Source organism: Lygodium microphyllum, chromosome 18 (assembly GCF_053477565.2).
Source record: "Lygodium microphyllum isolate KBCC chromosome 18, Lygodium_microphyllum_v1.1.10, whole genome shotgun sequence".
Taxonomy (NCBI): Eukaryota; Viridiplantae; Streptophyta; class Polypodiopsida; order Schizaeales; family Lygodiaceae; genus Lygodium; species Lygodium microphyllum.
The window spans coordinates 35,303,960-35,318,384 of record NC_141152.1 but is presented as its reverse complement, the minus strand read 5'-3'; the positions used below and the strand labels follow the sequence as shown (position 1 = coordinate 35,318,384).

The following is a 14,425-nucleotide window of genomic DNA, read 5'->3' as shown; positions in this document are numbered from 1 at the left end:
AGGTCACTACTCGGTGTACTAGTCACTGTGAGACACATATATATGAGTATGGTTGTCGTCGCGGCTCTGAGACTATACTTATGCATGAGTTTTTGGACCAGTTTGGCATGAGTTTTCGCCTCAGTTTTGAGATCAATTTCTAATTAGTTTCAACTCATTTTTTGATCAGTTTGAGAATCGTTTATGATCACTTTGGGATTAGTTTTGCATCAGTTTCTCATCTGTTTTTTTTACCATCAGCTTGTGATCAGTTTGGAATCACATTCGCAGCCATTTGTGATCAGTTCTCATATCAGTCCATGATCAGCTTATGATCAGGTCATGCTCAGTTTTTAATGGTTTACAGCTGATTCCATGGACAGCCGCATGTAAACAAATGTCATTGACAGTTTCAGCCATGGTTTATGCTGAGAATATGCTTTACTGTGGTTTTGAAGTCAAAACGGTTGAGAAACATGAGTTATGGATGCATCCAATGGTTTCTAGCAACAGTTTTGGACTATTTTTCAGTTTTCTATTATGTTTTGATGGCTGGAAATTTTCAATAAGTTTTGCGCATATGCAACAGTTCGACAACAGTGGCCAATGTTGTGGTGATTGTCATGCCACATTGAAATTCCAGTGCTACATACTTTCGCTTTGGCCCAATGCAGTGCAATCAAGGACGATTGCAAGGTTTTCAAGGGGGAGGTCTATCACGGGGACGTGAAATTTTGAGATGCTTTAATCTTGCTAGTACATTTGATTAAGTTATTAATCGAATGTGCAAGGCTTTTTAGCACATGTGATGCACATGGCAGTTATTTCATGGGAACGGGCCAAGGACCCCGGGGATGCAATGGGTGTTAAAGGCAAAAGTTGTGTTAAGTTATGCCAATTGGGTTTTGGTGGTCAGTTGGTGCCAGGTTGGACCCTAGGACAATTGTTTGGCCATTAAGTGTCAGTGGTGACACTAGGGACTAGCATTAATTAATTAATTAATGCTAGTCTAAGGGTTAACAGAGGTTGGGAACCACTCCAAGTTGCAAATGGCCTAGCCAATTTCATTACAGATGGGCATGTTTAATTTTGGGCAGGGTTAAAAGGACTGAAATTAATTTTCAGAATTAATTAATTCTAAAATTTTAATTTAATGACTGAAAATGCATCAAGAAGGCTGCCACTTGGCAAAACTTTCCCATGCAACTAGGGAGAAGGCTGTTGGAGGGTGGTGAAAGCTGAATTGCAGCCATTCTGAGCTTGGTGGAGGGAGGAGGTGATCAGATTTAGCTTTGAGAGGCGACGACGAATCGCACGCCGCGACAGGACAGGGGACAACAGGTTTTCTCTTCCGCCTCAAGAGAGGCGACAGTAGAAGAGGTGAGCTCGCCAGAGCCAATGTTTTACCCACCTTTTGAAGCTGTTGGTGCCATCAGATTTGTCATCAGAGCTACGAATCAAAAGATACATTTCAAATGACTTTCTCTCTCTCTACAACATTCTCTCATCTCCTCCCGTCTATGCTCAAGCATTCTCAGTAATTCTCAGTCATTGGTAGCAAAGTACAGCCAAATTTGGTGGACAACAAAGAGTTTACTGCTGTAAACCCTAAATTACAGCAGTAATTAGGGTTTAGCAGCCACCTTGGGACCCGTGCCATCAGTCAAAGGCATTGTACATTGAAATCAGCACCGGAAATTCGTGAAATTGTGAGGATTTCAGATGCCAGTCCATCTATTGTGAATTTGGAGCAGCATTTGACCAGTTTGGGTTCCATTAGAGCAAGTCCTGGGTGAAGGAACAGCAAGCGGCTTTTTGAATCAGCAAAGAAGATCATGAAATCTCGACTTGTAATTTATCCATTAGCAATTGAAATTAAAGAAATACCGAAAGGGGCGCCAGTTTTGGGGCCAACAGGGTGTCCACTATCCAAGTTTATGAAGGTATAGTGAGCATTTCAATTTATGTTCATTTGTTGATTGCTGTAATTAAGTGCTTAATCAGGTTAAACCACCCTATCCGAGAAGGAAGGTTGGTTTCACATGTTGCAATGGGTAAGGACAAGAGTCTAAAGCAAACACCCGACCACGAGCAACTGCCAATTCAATTGGATGAGGGGCTAAACATGGGGAAATTAGCTGAAGAGCTAGACTCTCCAAATAGAGAGACAATTGTACCCTCACAACCTAACAAGGTTGTTCAATAGGCCACGGCTATGAACCATAAGGACATGCCAAAAAAATAGAATGTTAAGGACCAACCAAGCACATCAACGGCTCACCTAGTTCAGGGTCCTGAATCTTTAAAGGATACACCTCAATTGCCCAAGAAAAAGAGGAGAAAACAACGAAAACAACGAGAGTTGCAAGTGGTTGTAGACACCAAGAAGATTGAGACCAAGAGTACTGAAGAGCTAAGGAATAAAGCATGGAGTCCATCCACCAATGAACCCATTGCCATCTCTCTTAACGGCGGTGAAACTTCATACACATCCATGTGTTCTCATAAATCAAAGCAACCATTACCATCTTGCAACGCTCAATCCACCGATAGCAAGACTTACATTGACCGATTAAGAGTGGATACAACACTGTCACAATAGGTTGACGAAACTATACTTGTCACATCTAAGGAGAACCATGATCCAATAGTAGCAAAGCCTCAGGAGAAACATGAAAAACCCGAAAACAGAAGCAATCCTAGTAGTGACCAATCTTGCTCATCTAGACCTTAGCCCCCAGCTATGCTAAAGCCTAGGAAAACTCCTAGAACCTTACATGAGATAGCAACCGAGCAAGCCCTCATCGAACATAGAAGTGTCACAGAGTGCTTAACTGAGTTGGATGCTAAACTCAAATTATGTGCACGTGCCTACGTCCTTACGGACATGGGTGCATTCCCTGGGGAGCAGCTTGAGGAATATTTGTCATATCCGCTATTTTGGGAAGAGCAAGAATATCTTAACAAGCACTATGGCAAACTCTTATATGAATGCATACAACTCATCTCTAACGAGGAAGCCGACAAACTATACTTAGCTGTGACATTCAATGAAGTGCTTTGCCAACCAAATCTCTTAGAGATAAGAGCAACTAAAGCAACAATCAGAGGGTCTAAGTCAATTTTAAAAACGTTGGTTTGAAAACTGCACTACGATGGCCGAACCCGGAGCCCAGATTATGACAGTCTCAAAGAAGCGACTGGCCCAATGGCGGTCTCAAAGAGACCCGACCTATGTGCCGCCAACTTCCTTTCAAGTACTGACTAGCGTTCGAGGTATGGACTTAGCTAGAACTAGCCAAGAGAACTCTCTGATTGATAAAATTCTCACTGAGGAGAAGCTACATATTGCCAGTAGACTCAAACAAGGCACTATGCTACTCGATGTTGCAAAATATCTGTCATTACTAAGTAGGCTGCCACAATTACTGGATGTGTATGCCACACTTCAGTATAATCCTGAGTTCTACAATTGGTTTTTATCATCACAAAGCGACATGGATTTATAAACGTGTACATAAATAAACAATGTGTTTTGTGATTGTGTATAGATAATACCAAAAGAAGCAAAGCCATCACACACATAAGCAATGATAATCAAGTGCAGGAGATATGTATCAAAGTCAATGCTATGGGATTCAAATAAGTAATGTCTCTTTGAGCTACACCTACTCATTATGGTTGAAGCATATGACTTGCATGTATTCTCACGAGTTGCCAAGTGAATGCAAGACGACACAAGTCTCTATACGGAAGCATTTAATGTCCGAGTCACCACAAGACCACCAACCCCACAAAGAGCCATGACGGAAGCCCCGCTTGTTGCTGGAAGAGAAAATCCCCCTTGCAGAAAGCATACATTGCATTTGAGCATGGTCCAAAGCATAGTCATTGGCTACTCTCTCTTTCTTGGCCAAACTCTACATCCGTGGCAAGATTAAGGTGGCAAGCTCCCATTCACAACGGAAGAGCAAGCAAAGTACGGCTTGATGGTAGAAATGAGGAGTTTCAGCCAGTTCACATTCAAGCTTACCCTAAACCTAGAAGACGCCATCATGGAGGAGCAAGCCGTAAAACAACCCCTGGACCAGTGCAATCTACAAAAGCATGTAGAGAAGGTCGGGTAGGCTGTTGATTACAGCAAGTGCATAGAATTTCCGAGAAGCTTCGATACCGAAAGAAACTGTGGCATGGTGAAGATAAGAAGAGGAGAAGAAGCTCGCCAAGTAGAGGTGGAGTTAAGCCCTACAATGGTGGAGAAGGCCCTGGGTTTAGCCAGCAGCAAGACTGAGAAACGCCCAAGGAGGGATGTGTATAACATACTGGGGCGTGAGCCGTCACCAATCCGGGAACAAAAGGGAAACAAAGTCCACAAGGAACAGCAGGACAACATGGAGAGAGTTACTAATAAAAAGGAGAATGACCAACCATCTCAACAACAAGAGAGTGAGAGGACAATCCATGAGCAGCAAGGCTCAAAAATTGTTAGGTCAAGCGGAAAGGAAAGATCACACTCTCAAAATCCCCATACGAACTCGATTAGAATCAAACGAAGAGCTACAAAGGGTAAAGAAAGAATCAAAGAGATTAAAAGAAGAGCACAAGAAAATGCCAAAAGAGAAGAAAAAAGAACTAAGGCAAAAGGGAGAAGGAGATTACTCTAATGAAGATGGAATCAAAGATTTACCCTACAAGCTGGCATATCGCTACAGCATGGACTCCATGCCATGACACCTAAGCCTAACATTGGCTTAGGAGTAGAGGAGCAACATGCTTCCCTAATCTCAACTAGCTGAACCTCACAAGAACTCTCCTTGCTAGGGTTTTGGGGAGCCAACACAGCAAATGCAGCCGCCTCAACAAGAGCCACTGAAGCTGGTCCACGAAGAAGGGCATGACTCTACAACAGATAAACGAAATAAAGAGTGAGTGCAGGAAACCAAGTCCCCCTCCGTGGCCACAATAAGTACAGTTAGAAGAGAAAAGGGCTCCATGCCAAGCCATGCATTCCTTGGTAAATCTCACCACACGCTTCCCTGAGGTTCGACCAACTCCCAGTTTCACTAGCACGGGCACCATGCAACACTGCACAGTGAGGTAGACGCACCCCCAGGTAGTGCACTTCCTTTTTCTTTTTTCACGTATACTCAACAATGGCGATCAACCACCGACATTGAAGACCCCCACTACTCGATCAAATCTAATCTTGGCCTCTACAATCTAATCTAGGCGTCAATGAGCTCAATTATCATATATCCTGTTGACAAAAGCACAAATAATGGCTCAAGAAGCCTTCAAGTGTACTTCTCCTCAACATCAACAATTTGTTCCACCTCATTGAACCCCGCTTCATCCACACATTGCTACGTAGTATCTAAGTATGCATGTGCACTCACATAATAACTGCACCACAATCTATACACAGTGGGTCCTCAAGTGCAAGACAATACTCTCAACTTGCTTAGAGTTTGACCTGTCTCCCAAACTAATCAAACTACATCTTGTGCAAGATAAGAAGACTAGCACAAACCCCTAGGAAGAGACCATACGAGAGGTTTTCAATTGCACGTATTGAAGACTCCAACAAAAGTACCGTCAGTTTTTCATTAACACTCAACTCTGAACTCTTGTCATTTATCATCATGCAAGCCCACCAAAGAATCGTCACGTACAGAACCCCCAAAAACCAATACTTGTGCCAGCCACCATCAATGTAATTCCCAACAAAAAACAGCCCTATCACCGACTCCAACAACCCCACCACCAACCAACCAGGCCAACAACGTACCCCCAACGACCTTATCCGCACCACCACCAAAACTCCTCCAAGGCAAACCATAGATGTCCCTTCCACCCACGTCTTCGGTGTATGCCAAAGCCTGCTACCTAGGATGGTGAGTACCATGGGACTGGCATTCATCTAGAAGAGGAGTAATGTTAGCCCTCAAACGAACAAGGTGGAGAATCCGGAAAATCTAAAGCAGAAGACAAGGCCAAGGAAAAAGTGAAACGGAAGACGAAGGCATGCCAAGAAAAATCTGGAAACACAAAAAGTGCAATAAAATCAAGGAGAGAAGCGTACAAGAAAAAGTGCAAGTCAATACTTTTGTAAAAGAGCGCAAGGCGCACCATGATTTATTTTAAGAGCACCAAGCTCTCACCCATGCAAATTGTAAAGATAGATGGGTAATAGGAAGAAAGCTAAGAAGATAGGAGGACAATGGAAAAAATGGCCTAGGCTACGGCTGGCCATGTAAAAAAGGGAATAAGGGGATAACCGCCCAAAAGAGATTTAGAGTTTTGCATATAAAGTTGAAAAGTGAATGAGAAGCTCATTCTTAGTGTGTGACAAAAAGCTTATTCTTCTTCTTCTCTTCTTCTTGCCTTCTTGTGTGTACTTAAGTGAGGAAGTGAGGAAGTGTGAGAGTGAGGGAGTGAGTGTGAGAGAGTGAGGGATCGAGGAGAAAAAGCTCCCCATCTCCTCTCTTCATCTTCTTCTCTTCTCTAGTCTTACACGGCTATGGAGGATGGAGCTTGAAGGAGAGGGATTGAGGTTGCTTGAGCTTGCCTCAAGGATCGTGGAGCTACCAGTGTGTAAGAAAGAGGATACTCGATCGAGCATCAAGGTAAGCTCACTACACCCCATAGGTAGGGAGAGCGCCTCGGCTATGTGAGAGGTAGCCATAGCCGCTCGGCTTGAAACACTTGACCAATAAGCGATCCGTAGGTCTCGGGGGTTGAGCGAGAGAGCTCCCTTCAATATTACCGGAGACCTACTATGTACTCTAACAACATTGCACAAGGACATGTCTCTTACCTTAAAATGAGATCAAATGTCTTAGTATAGAAAAATTATACCATTATTAAAGACATGAGGAGAAGAAAAAGGCTAAAAAAGACCAGTTTTCTAATGACAAAGTACAGCAGCAAGAATGTAACATGGAAGCTGCACGTGTGCCAACTAGTCTTTACGTGACATTCTGTCTTAATCTGAAAGGAAAGAAAAACTAAGAAATCTTGGGTTGGGAACACCTAGACTGGCCTTGGGTAGTTCCTGAAGGCCAGTCACCTATTTTGTATAGTCTTCAAGGGAAGTTTCCAGGCAATCTGCTATCAAAATGTTGGAGATCTACATCTAGACCAAACCATTTAATCACAATGCTGATTCATCCACAAAAACATCATTCAGAATAGTAATACAAAGTGGTGTCAACCCCTAGGATGGAATCAAGAAAAGGGATCGCTCTATTCAGCATCACCACCAAGGAGCTTAAAGGGTATGTTAGAAACATGAATATATTTCTTGTGTATCCCACCAGAGGACTAAGACCCAATACAATGTCAGATTTGTCTACTTATTCAGGTACATAAACTGTTGTTTTTTTAACAGATTGTCCAAAGCCCTGGAGACGATCACATTAGAAGGTCAATCTAGTTACCTATGTCAATAAAGCTCTAAATTGTGATCGCACACACTCAGAGCATGACTGGGAGGAAATCTTTGTTTGACATTCTTTAGATCCACAACATCTCTCTAACAGAATTCAACCATATCCAACTGCAAATCTGCATGCAGAATCTATGCTCGCGAGAATGAAACTAGAGCCATTGAAAAGCAGCTGAAGGCAAAAATACTAAACTATGTGTAAACACGCATAGCTTTTCCTTTGTAATGCGATTGGTTTTGTTAAGGTGCCAAGACCCCCCATACGATGAGGTAAATTAAGACTGAGCCATCCCTGGGAATCAATCTCAGCCACTTTGCTGGTGTAAACAGCTCGCCCTTTCCTGTGCACTCTTCAGAATAGGCAAAAATAAAGGTTGTTTTGAGATGTACAACGGGTCTCCAGAGCCAATTTTAGAGGGAAGGGATAAAAGCTCACCTCAATATCAGCTGGCAAGCTTGAATGCGTCGATGAACAGGCCATACGAGAACCCCATTTTGAAATTGTTGAGGAGGGCCACAGGGAAGGACGGGTCGGCCCGGGTGTAGTAGAACCGCGTGACATATTCGGTGAAGAGGACACAGAGGACTGCGGCAATGACATCATTGACGCCGAGGGCACCAAAAGAGAGGGAGATAGTCTGAGCAACATAGAAGCCGCCCAGGAGGGAGATCCCGCCAAAGAGGGCTTTGCGGAAGGGGCTCTTGAAATAGTCCTGTGCTAATGCTGGTATCACTCTCACGAAGTCGATAAGCCGCCGCCTCTGCCTTCCTCCTCCTTCCCCTTGCTGCTCTCCCTGCAAAGCCCTAATTAATGTCCTTGCCGCTGTTGTTGTGGCATGCCTCACAGGCTTGTTGGAGGCTCGGTTCCCCTTCCTTTCTTTTCGTATTAGCAGCAGGCCATGGCTAGACGCTGCTGTCAGTGATGCTATCGACCTGCTCTGGTGGAGAGGAGCTTGGCTCCATATTCTGAACCTGCATCATGAGTTTTCCTATCATGAATGCTGAAAAAAGGGCAGAAGAAGAAGAAAAAGAATACATACATACATGATTGTCTTATTCAGCAATGCTTCTTCGGGCAGTGATTGGGGAAATGCAGAGGATCAATGGATTCAGTTGATCAATCCATATCTATAATGTGCAATGTCTAATCTGCAGTAATAGAATAAATGCAATGGATCCTCCGATGTGGTTCGTCATATGTTCGTCATAAATATATCCATCTTCTCGTCCCCTTCAGTATGCTATTTCTCACTCAACCGTGCTACGGTACCCTGTCTCGAGTTGTTTTGTAATGCGGTGAAATATATTATCGCAGTGTCACGGTAAAGTAAATAAAGCATCAGAAAACGATTGCCGGGGCACTCGACTTCCTTAAAAACAACTTAAAAATCCAAGACTCCGGGACTGAGCAAGTACAACTAGTAATTCCTGTCTTAGCTGCCTTAGACAAGACTCTGAGCTGCTCATTTCCACCTCCACCAAAGAGACTAGAATTCCGCTTGGACCATATGAATTTAATGGTAATTGCAGAGATGACATTGACCCACCTCCAACTTCCTTCATCCAATTACGTCAACAAAGAAGGCCAAAGTTGTCTTTCCAATTGGCACTCTTGAGCCACCTCTTAACATTCCTCCATAGCGGCAATACATGTATGCAATCTAAGAATCGATGCTTTTCCGTTTCTTATGCTCGTCCACAGAAGGTGTAAAGAGGTGATATTCTCATCCACTTAGCTAGCCTTGCTAGAAGGGGTAGCTTCTTTGATATTAGTCGCCATAAGAAGACATTGATCCTATACAATGAAGAGGCTTTCCATACTCTTTTAATTCTCATTTTCCAGGTGGTGTTGGTTGCCAAAGGGCACTCCTTCCTCCACTTGGTGAGCAAGCTAAGTAAAATGGCTGATGATGGGACGACATAATCCCTTACAAACTTGCAATGACACAATTGCTTGCCAGAAGGTGTAGCTATGTCCTAAAGGACACTATCCTTCATCCTGACTATTGTTGTGGGCTACTCCTACTTAACCTACATCCAAGTTGAATTGAGCCAATCCTACTCACTTCCTATCAACTGAAAGCTCTCTATGATCACACCCATAGGTAGCCATTTTGAGTCTTTGTCAGTGAGCTATTTGTTTTCTTTCTTAATGAGACCACAAGAAGGCTCTAAGAATCTTCTATGCCTCCTTCCTATCTTGAGTTGTTGAGGCAAAAACTTTTAAATCCATGTTAATAAATACCATGGAAGTTTTTTTGCAATGAATAATTTTTTTGCCTCATGGGTATATACTTTAACGGGATTTTGCTCAAACACCATCTTGAAGGATGGTAGGTGATTATGAGACTCGCACACCCACCTCTATCAAAACTGGGAAACGGCTCATTTGCGCATTGAAGTACTTAATACTAATCAAAAAGTTTAGTAACAGATCTTTTTACACCAACACATGCGCATATATACATTAATTAAATATGAGTTCTATAAGAATATCCCCAATAATGCAACTTGATTCTCATAGAACTCTTGGCATGGCATTGGACCTCTTAAAGCATAGTGGGTTCTTCTCAAGTTTAAAAGGATTTGCTTTTAACTCAAGGAAGAAATAATTTTTAACCTCCTCTTCAAAATATTCTTTACATGTTATGTTTTTTTATTGCTCTTATCTTGTCTTTTTGACTGGCTAGCATGGTAGCCAGTCAAAAAGACCATGTCAAACCATATTTATTTTAATGTATCATGTTGTTAATGGTGTCCTATAAAAACAATTATTGACTACCCCAAAGAGAGTTGATCAAAAGTTCACGGATCCATCTCCATAGACATCTTTACATCTATTTACAATTAACAATCTTTTATAGTAGTAAACAAAGGGACTAAAGAGGGGGGCCCATCACCAAAAGGTCCTCAATAGCTAAAGCTTGTAGGTTGGCACAAATAGGGCAAGCTTTGTGTGTGTGTGTGTGTGTGTGTGTGTGTGTGTGTGTGTGTGTGTGTGTGTGTGTGTGTGTGTGTGATAATATATTGAACTAAATTAAAACCCGGTGCAGCCATGTTGCATTAATGTGGATTTGATTTAGGAAAGTGTCTCAAGAGATCACTGGGCCTCTACTTTCTTCATTGTTGCTTTAGGCTAAGCTTTCCAGCCCACCAGTATCTTGGTTTGCCTCTATAATGTCCTCTCCAGGTCAATTGTGTCTAGCCTTCCCTCCATGGATCCAAGCATGCATGTACCTCCATGCATTGAAGAGAGAGAGAGAGAGAACACATCAACAAAGGCCTTGCCATGGCTACGGGGGTTTGCCACATTATTTAGGATCACAAACCCATGGTTTTAGGAAAAGGGGGGGTGATTTAATATCTCACATGGTTGGATAAAAGATTGGGAGAAAAGAAGATGACTTACCTCTTAGTCAATTGTCGTATTGATGATTAGGGTGGGGGTGAGAGAGAGAGAGAGAGAGAGAGAAGCATTGATGATTTCTTGTAGGAGTCCTCCATCATTACAATATATGTTGCCAAAATAGTGTAGCACCACAAGGGATTTCTCCAAGTCATGCTTACTTAAGACCCACGTGCATATGTGTAGAGCAAGAAGTAGTCAAATGCAAGAGGCAAATAAATCATTACTAATGTGGATACAAGATTGGCAAAGTGTTGAAACTAGGTGAGGCTTCAGTAGGGAGGCTGAACTTGTCGAGCTTGCCAAATGAGGAGAGGGGGAAGATGTAGCAAGCATGGTTGATTTGTAGTAGGTCATTGGTAAGATCAACATAAGCTAGTGCTTGCAACCTCCATTCTTGTGAACAGCACCTTGCCACGGCACAAATAGAACCACGAACCGGCTAGGTAGAGGCTGCAAATACATTGCTGGCCACAAAAACCTGCAAGAAAACTCTTCTTCTCACCAAGAATCCATGCTCTCCAAACACACAAGAGGAAGGCACACAAGAAATTGGACAATTCTTCCATCCTCACCCTCTTCCTCTTCCTCACTCTCCATAAGTTTTGACAAAGGAGCACAAGAGAGAAGAGCAAGAACAAGAAGGCAAGTGTTGTGCCAAAATGAGAGAGAAGGAAATGTAGCGTGAGAGGAGAAGATAAAGGAAGAGAGAGGGTGTAACCATCTCAACCTCCCACCTCCCCAAATCACCCGACAAACCTCTTCCTTTTCCTTTCTTGATATTATAAAATTGAAATGCATACATCTTGGCTAAGGTCTAAAAGACCCTTCAATTTTAGCATGAGACAAAAGGGTTTGACCTTCCCTTTTCCTTTCAACATTTTTTTAATGTGAGCCTTTTGGACTACACATTTTACATTGCTTCATATTTGATTTTTTTACAAGAGAGTACAAAAGCAAAGTGTCAATTTGCAAAGGATGTTTCCATGTTTAGCACATTTTTGTGCCTTTATTTGCATTGATTTGCTGGTTATCATTTTCCTCCCACGCTTAAGTGTGAAGCGTCCCCGCGAACAAAATTGAAGAAGAACCACAATCAGCTCCTTGAAAAACTTCATCTTCAATCTTCGGTCTTCATTTTCTTCTTAGATCTCTGAATTTCCATTGGATAAGGAGGGGAATGACACACAAAATTGAAATACACAACTAGGACGTTGAAGCCTAGGGTTAAAAGCATGCCAAATAAAACTTCAAGCAAATACTCGAAAGATAGGGCTTTTCAGCAATTTGTGCACAAGAGCAACATCACACTCAATATAGAATGAAAGATAACCACCAATGAAGCACACAAGAAAACCCAGAAAGACATAATAATAATAAAGCACACCCTTGCGAAAGATATTACATTATGGTTCTCCCACCCAAAAAAAATGTGTTTGAGAAAAGGAAAGGGAAGTTGGCTTTATAGAATATAAAACAAGCAGAAATAGAAAAGAGTCTTGCATTTATTTTGGAGAAAGGTGCTATTGGTGTGAAGGTTATGTAAGAGAAGATGATGCATGTGAATGAGCCTTAGGAAAGGTTTTCTTCATATGGGTTTGAAATCTTGGCTTTAGTATGGTTGAGATAATGTAAAACGTCATTAAAAATGAAAGAAATTGCAGGATAGGATAAGGTCAAGAATTCGTCGTCGTTACTGTCATAAGCGTGTCTTTGCAGCGGGCCACACGCACACGAACCTCTCCATCATCAAAGGGATGGGCCGAGATGATTCTGTAAAATGATGGAAGATGAAGGAGCTTCTGTCTGCATGGTAGAGCAACGGCTTGGTGGATAGAGAGGGAGAATAGGTCGATTGGTGGGCTTCTCTGTTCAACAGCAGTAGCAGCACCTGCACGTTCCTAAAGAGCAGGAAGGCGTTCGTGAGCGAGCTCCTAGGCTGGGTGTGTCAGCGGCCGTGCTAGACTTCCCAATAGCCTCCTAGAACTTGCCCCACACTTACCCGCGTGCCACCAAGCTGCTCTTCGTGCTGGAAGGGTGCCTCTAAGTGGGCTTTGTGGACACCTCCAACCTTGAAATCCTCAAGCCTTGTCATGGCTGAAATAATACTTCTAAACCCTTCTTCCTTGCAAGCTCCATAGCCACCTCAGTTTCCCGGCCAGTGCACCAAATGAACAGCACCCTGCCACGGCACAAATAGAACCACGAACCGGCTAGGTAGACGCTGCAAATACATTGCTAGCCACAAAAACCTGTAAGAAAACTCTCCTTCTCACCAAGAATCCATGCTCTCCAAACACACAAGAGAAAGGCACACAAGAAATTGGACAATTCTTCCATCCTCACCCTCTTCCTCTTCCTCACTCTCCATAAGTTTTGACAAAGGAGCACAAGAGAGAAGAGCAAGAACAAGAAGGCAAGTGTTGTGCCAAAATGAGAGAGAAGGAAATGTAGCGTGAGAGGAGAAGATAAAGGAAGAGAGAGGGTGTAACCACCTCAACCTCCCACCTCCCCAAATCACCCGACAAACCTCTTCCTTTTCCTTTCTTGATATTATAAAATTGAAATGCATACATCTTGGCTAAGGTCTAAAAGACCCTTCAATTTTAGCATGAGACAAAAGGGTTTGACCTTCCCTTTTCCTTTCAACATTTTTTTAATGTGAGCCTTTTGGACTACACATTTTACATTGCTTCATATTTGATTTTTTTACAAGAGAGTACAAAAGCAAAGTGTCAATTTGCAAAGGATGTTTCCATGTTTAGCACATTTTTGTGCCTTTATTTGCACTGATTTGCTGGTTATCATATTGGTTGCTAACTTCCATTTTTACCACTACTCTAAGGATCGGTTTCATATGGATGTATGCATATCCACTAAAACCTACATATCTGTCATAGACACCAAGCTCTTTGGAACCACCATATCCATCACCCCTACATGTAACCTTTATTGTTTGCTAGATGCAATATTAAAGTCCCAACTCTCAAGTCCACAGAGAGAGAGAGAGAGAGAGAGAGAGAGAGAGAGAGAGAGAGAGAGAGAGTGTGTGTGTGTGTGTGTGTGTGTGTGATCAATGATGTGCCAAAGAGAGAGCCTATAATATGCCCCTCATGCATGCATTTGATGGGCATCACATGTGTAGCCTTGCTACACATGACTACTTGGTGAGCCTCACGTTTTAACCTCAAATTAGTATATGAAATGATTCTGATGGACCTCACATGAGAAGGTGGGGGGCACATGGCATGCAAAGCCCCTCCCACAGTTGCCAAGGTGGGTGCCATGTGCTTGCCTACAACCCCCCACCCCGCCCACATATGATGACTTCTCACACCATAGACTCCATGTACCACACCTACACCCCCCCTTGCGGGCCCCAACCCTCAATGCAAGGTTGTATATAGATATTCATATGTAATGTATATGTATGTTATATTTCATACAAATATAAATGTTCATTATAATTATACATGCATTCATATTTGTATGTGTATTCATGATTTTATTATGTGCATGTAATATTAACATTTTTATTTATCTTTTACATATAATAATTATTTTTTAAAATTTTACAATGAGAGAGAGAGAGA

At 42.4% G+C, this 14,425-nt stretch overlaps 1 protein-coding gene across 3 annotated transcripts in view; it reads right to left on the bottom strand.

The window, feature by feature from the left end:
- The window catches only part of LOC148020748 (uncharacterized), a 36,604-nt gene extending 27,819 nt beyond the window's left edge, over positions 1-8,785 (bottom strand). The window contains exons 1-3 of one of the 3 annotated variants that reach the window (XM_087698567.1): positions 8,471-8,785; positions 7,863-8,398; positions 7,202-7,767 (exon numbers count right to left, since the gene is read on the bottom strand). In XM_087698567.1, coding sequence (XP_087554693.1) covers positions 7,870-8,398; positions 8,471-8,472 — 531 coding nt within the window. In that variant the 5' untranslated portion in view covers positions 8,473-8,785 and the 3' untranslated portion in view covers positions 7,202-7,767; positions 7,863-7,869. Of the gene's footprint in view, positions 1-7,201; positions 7,777-7,862; positions 8,399-8,470 lie in introns of those variants that run through there. The other 2 variants (XM_087698565.1, XM_087698566.1) reach the window with 2 other exon arrangements.
- Positions 8,786-14,425: the final 5,640 nt, after the last annotated feature.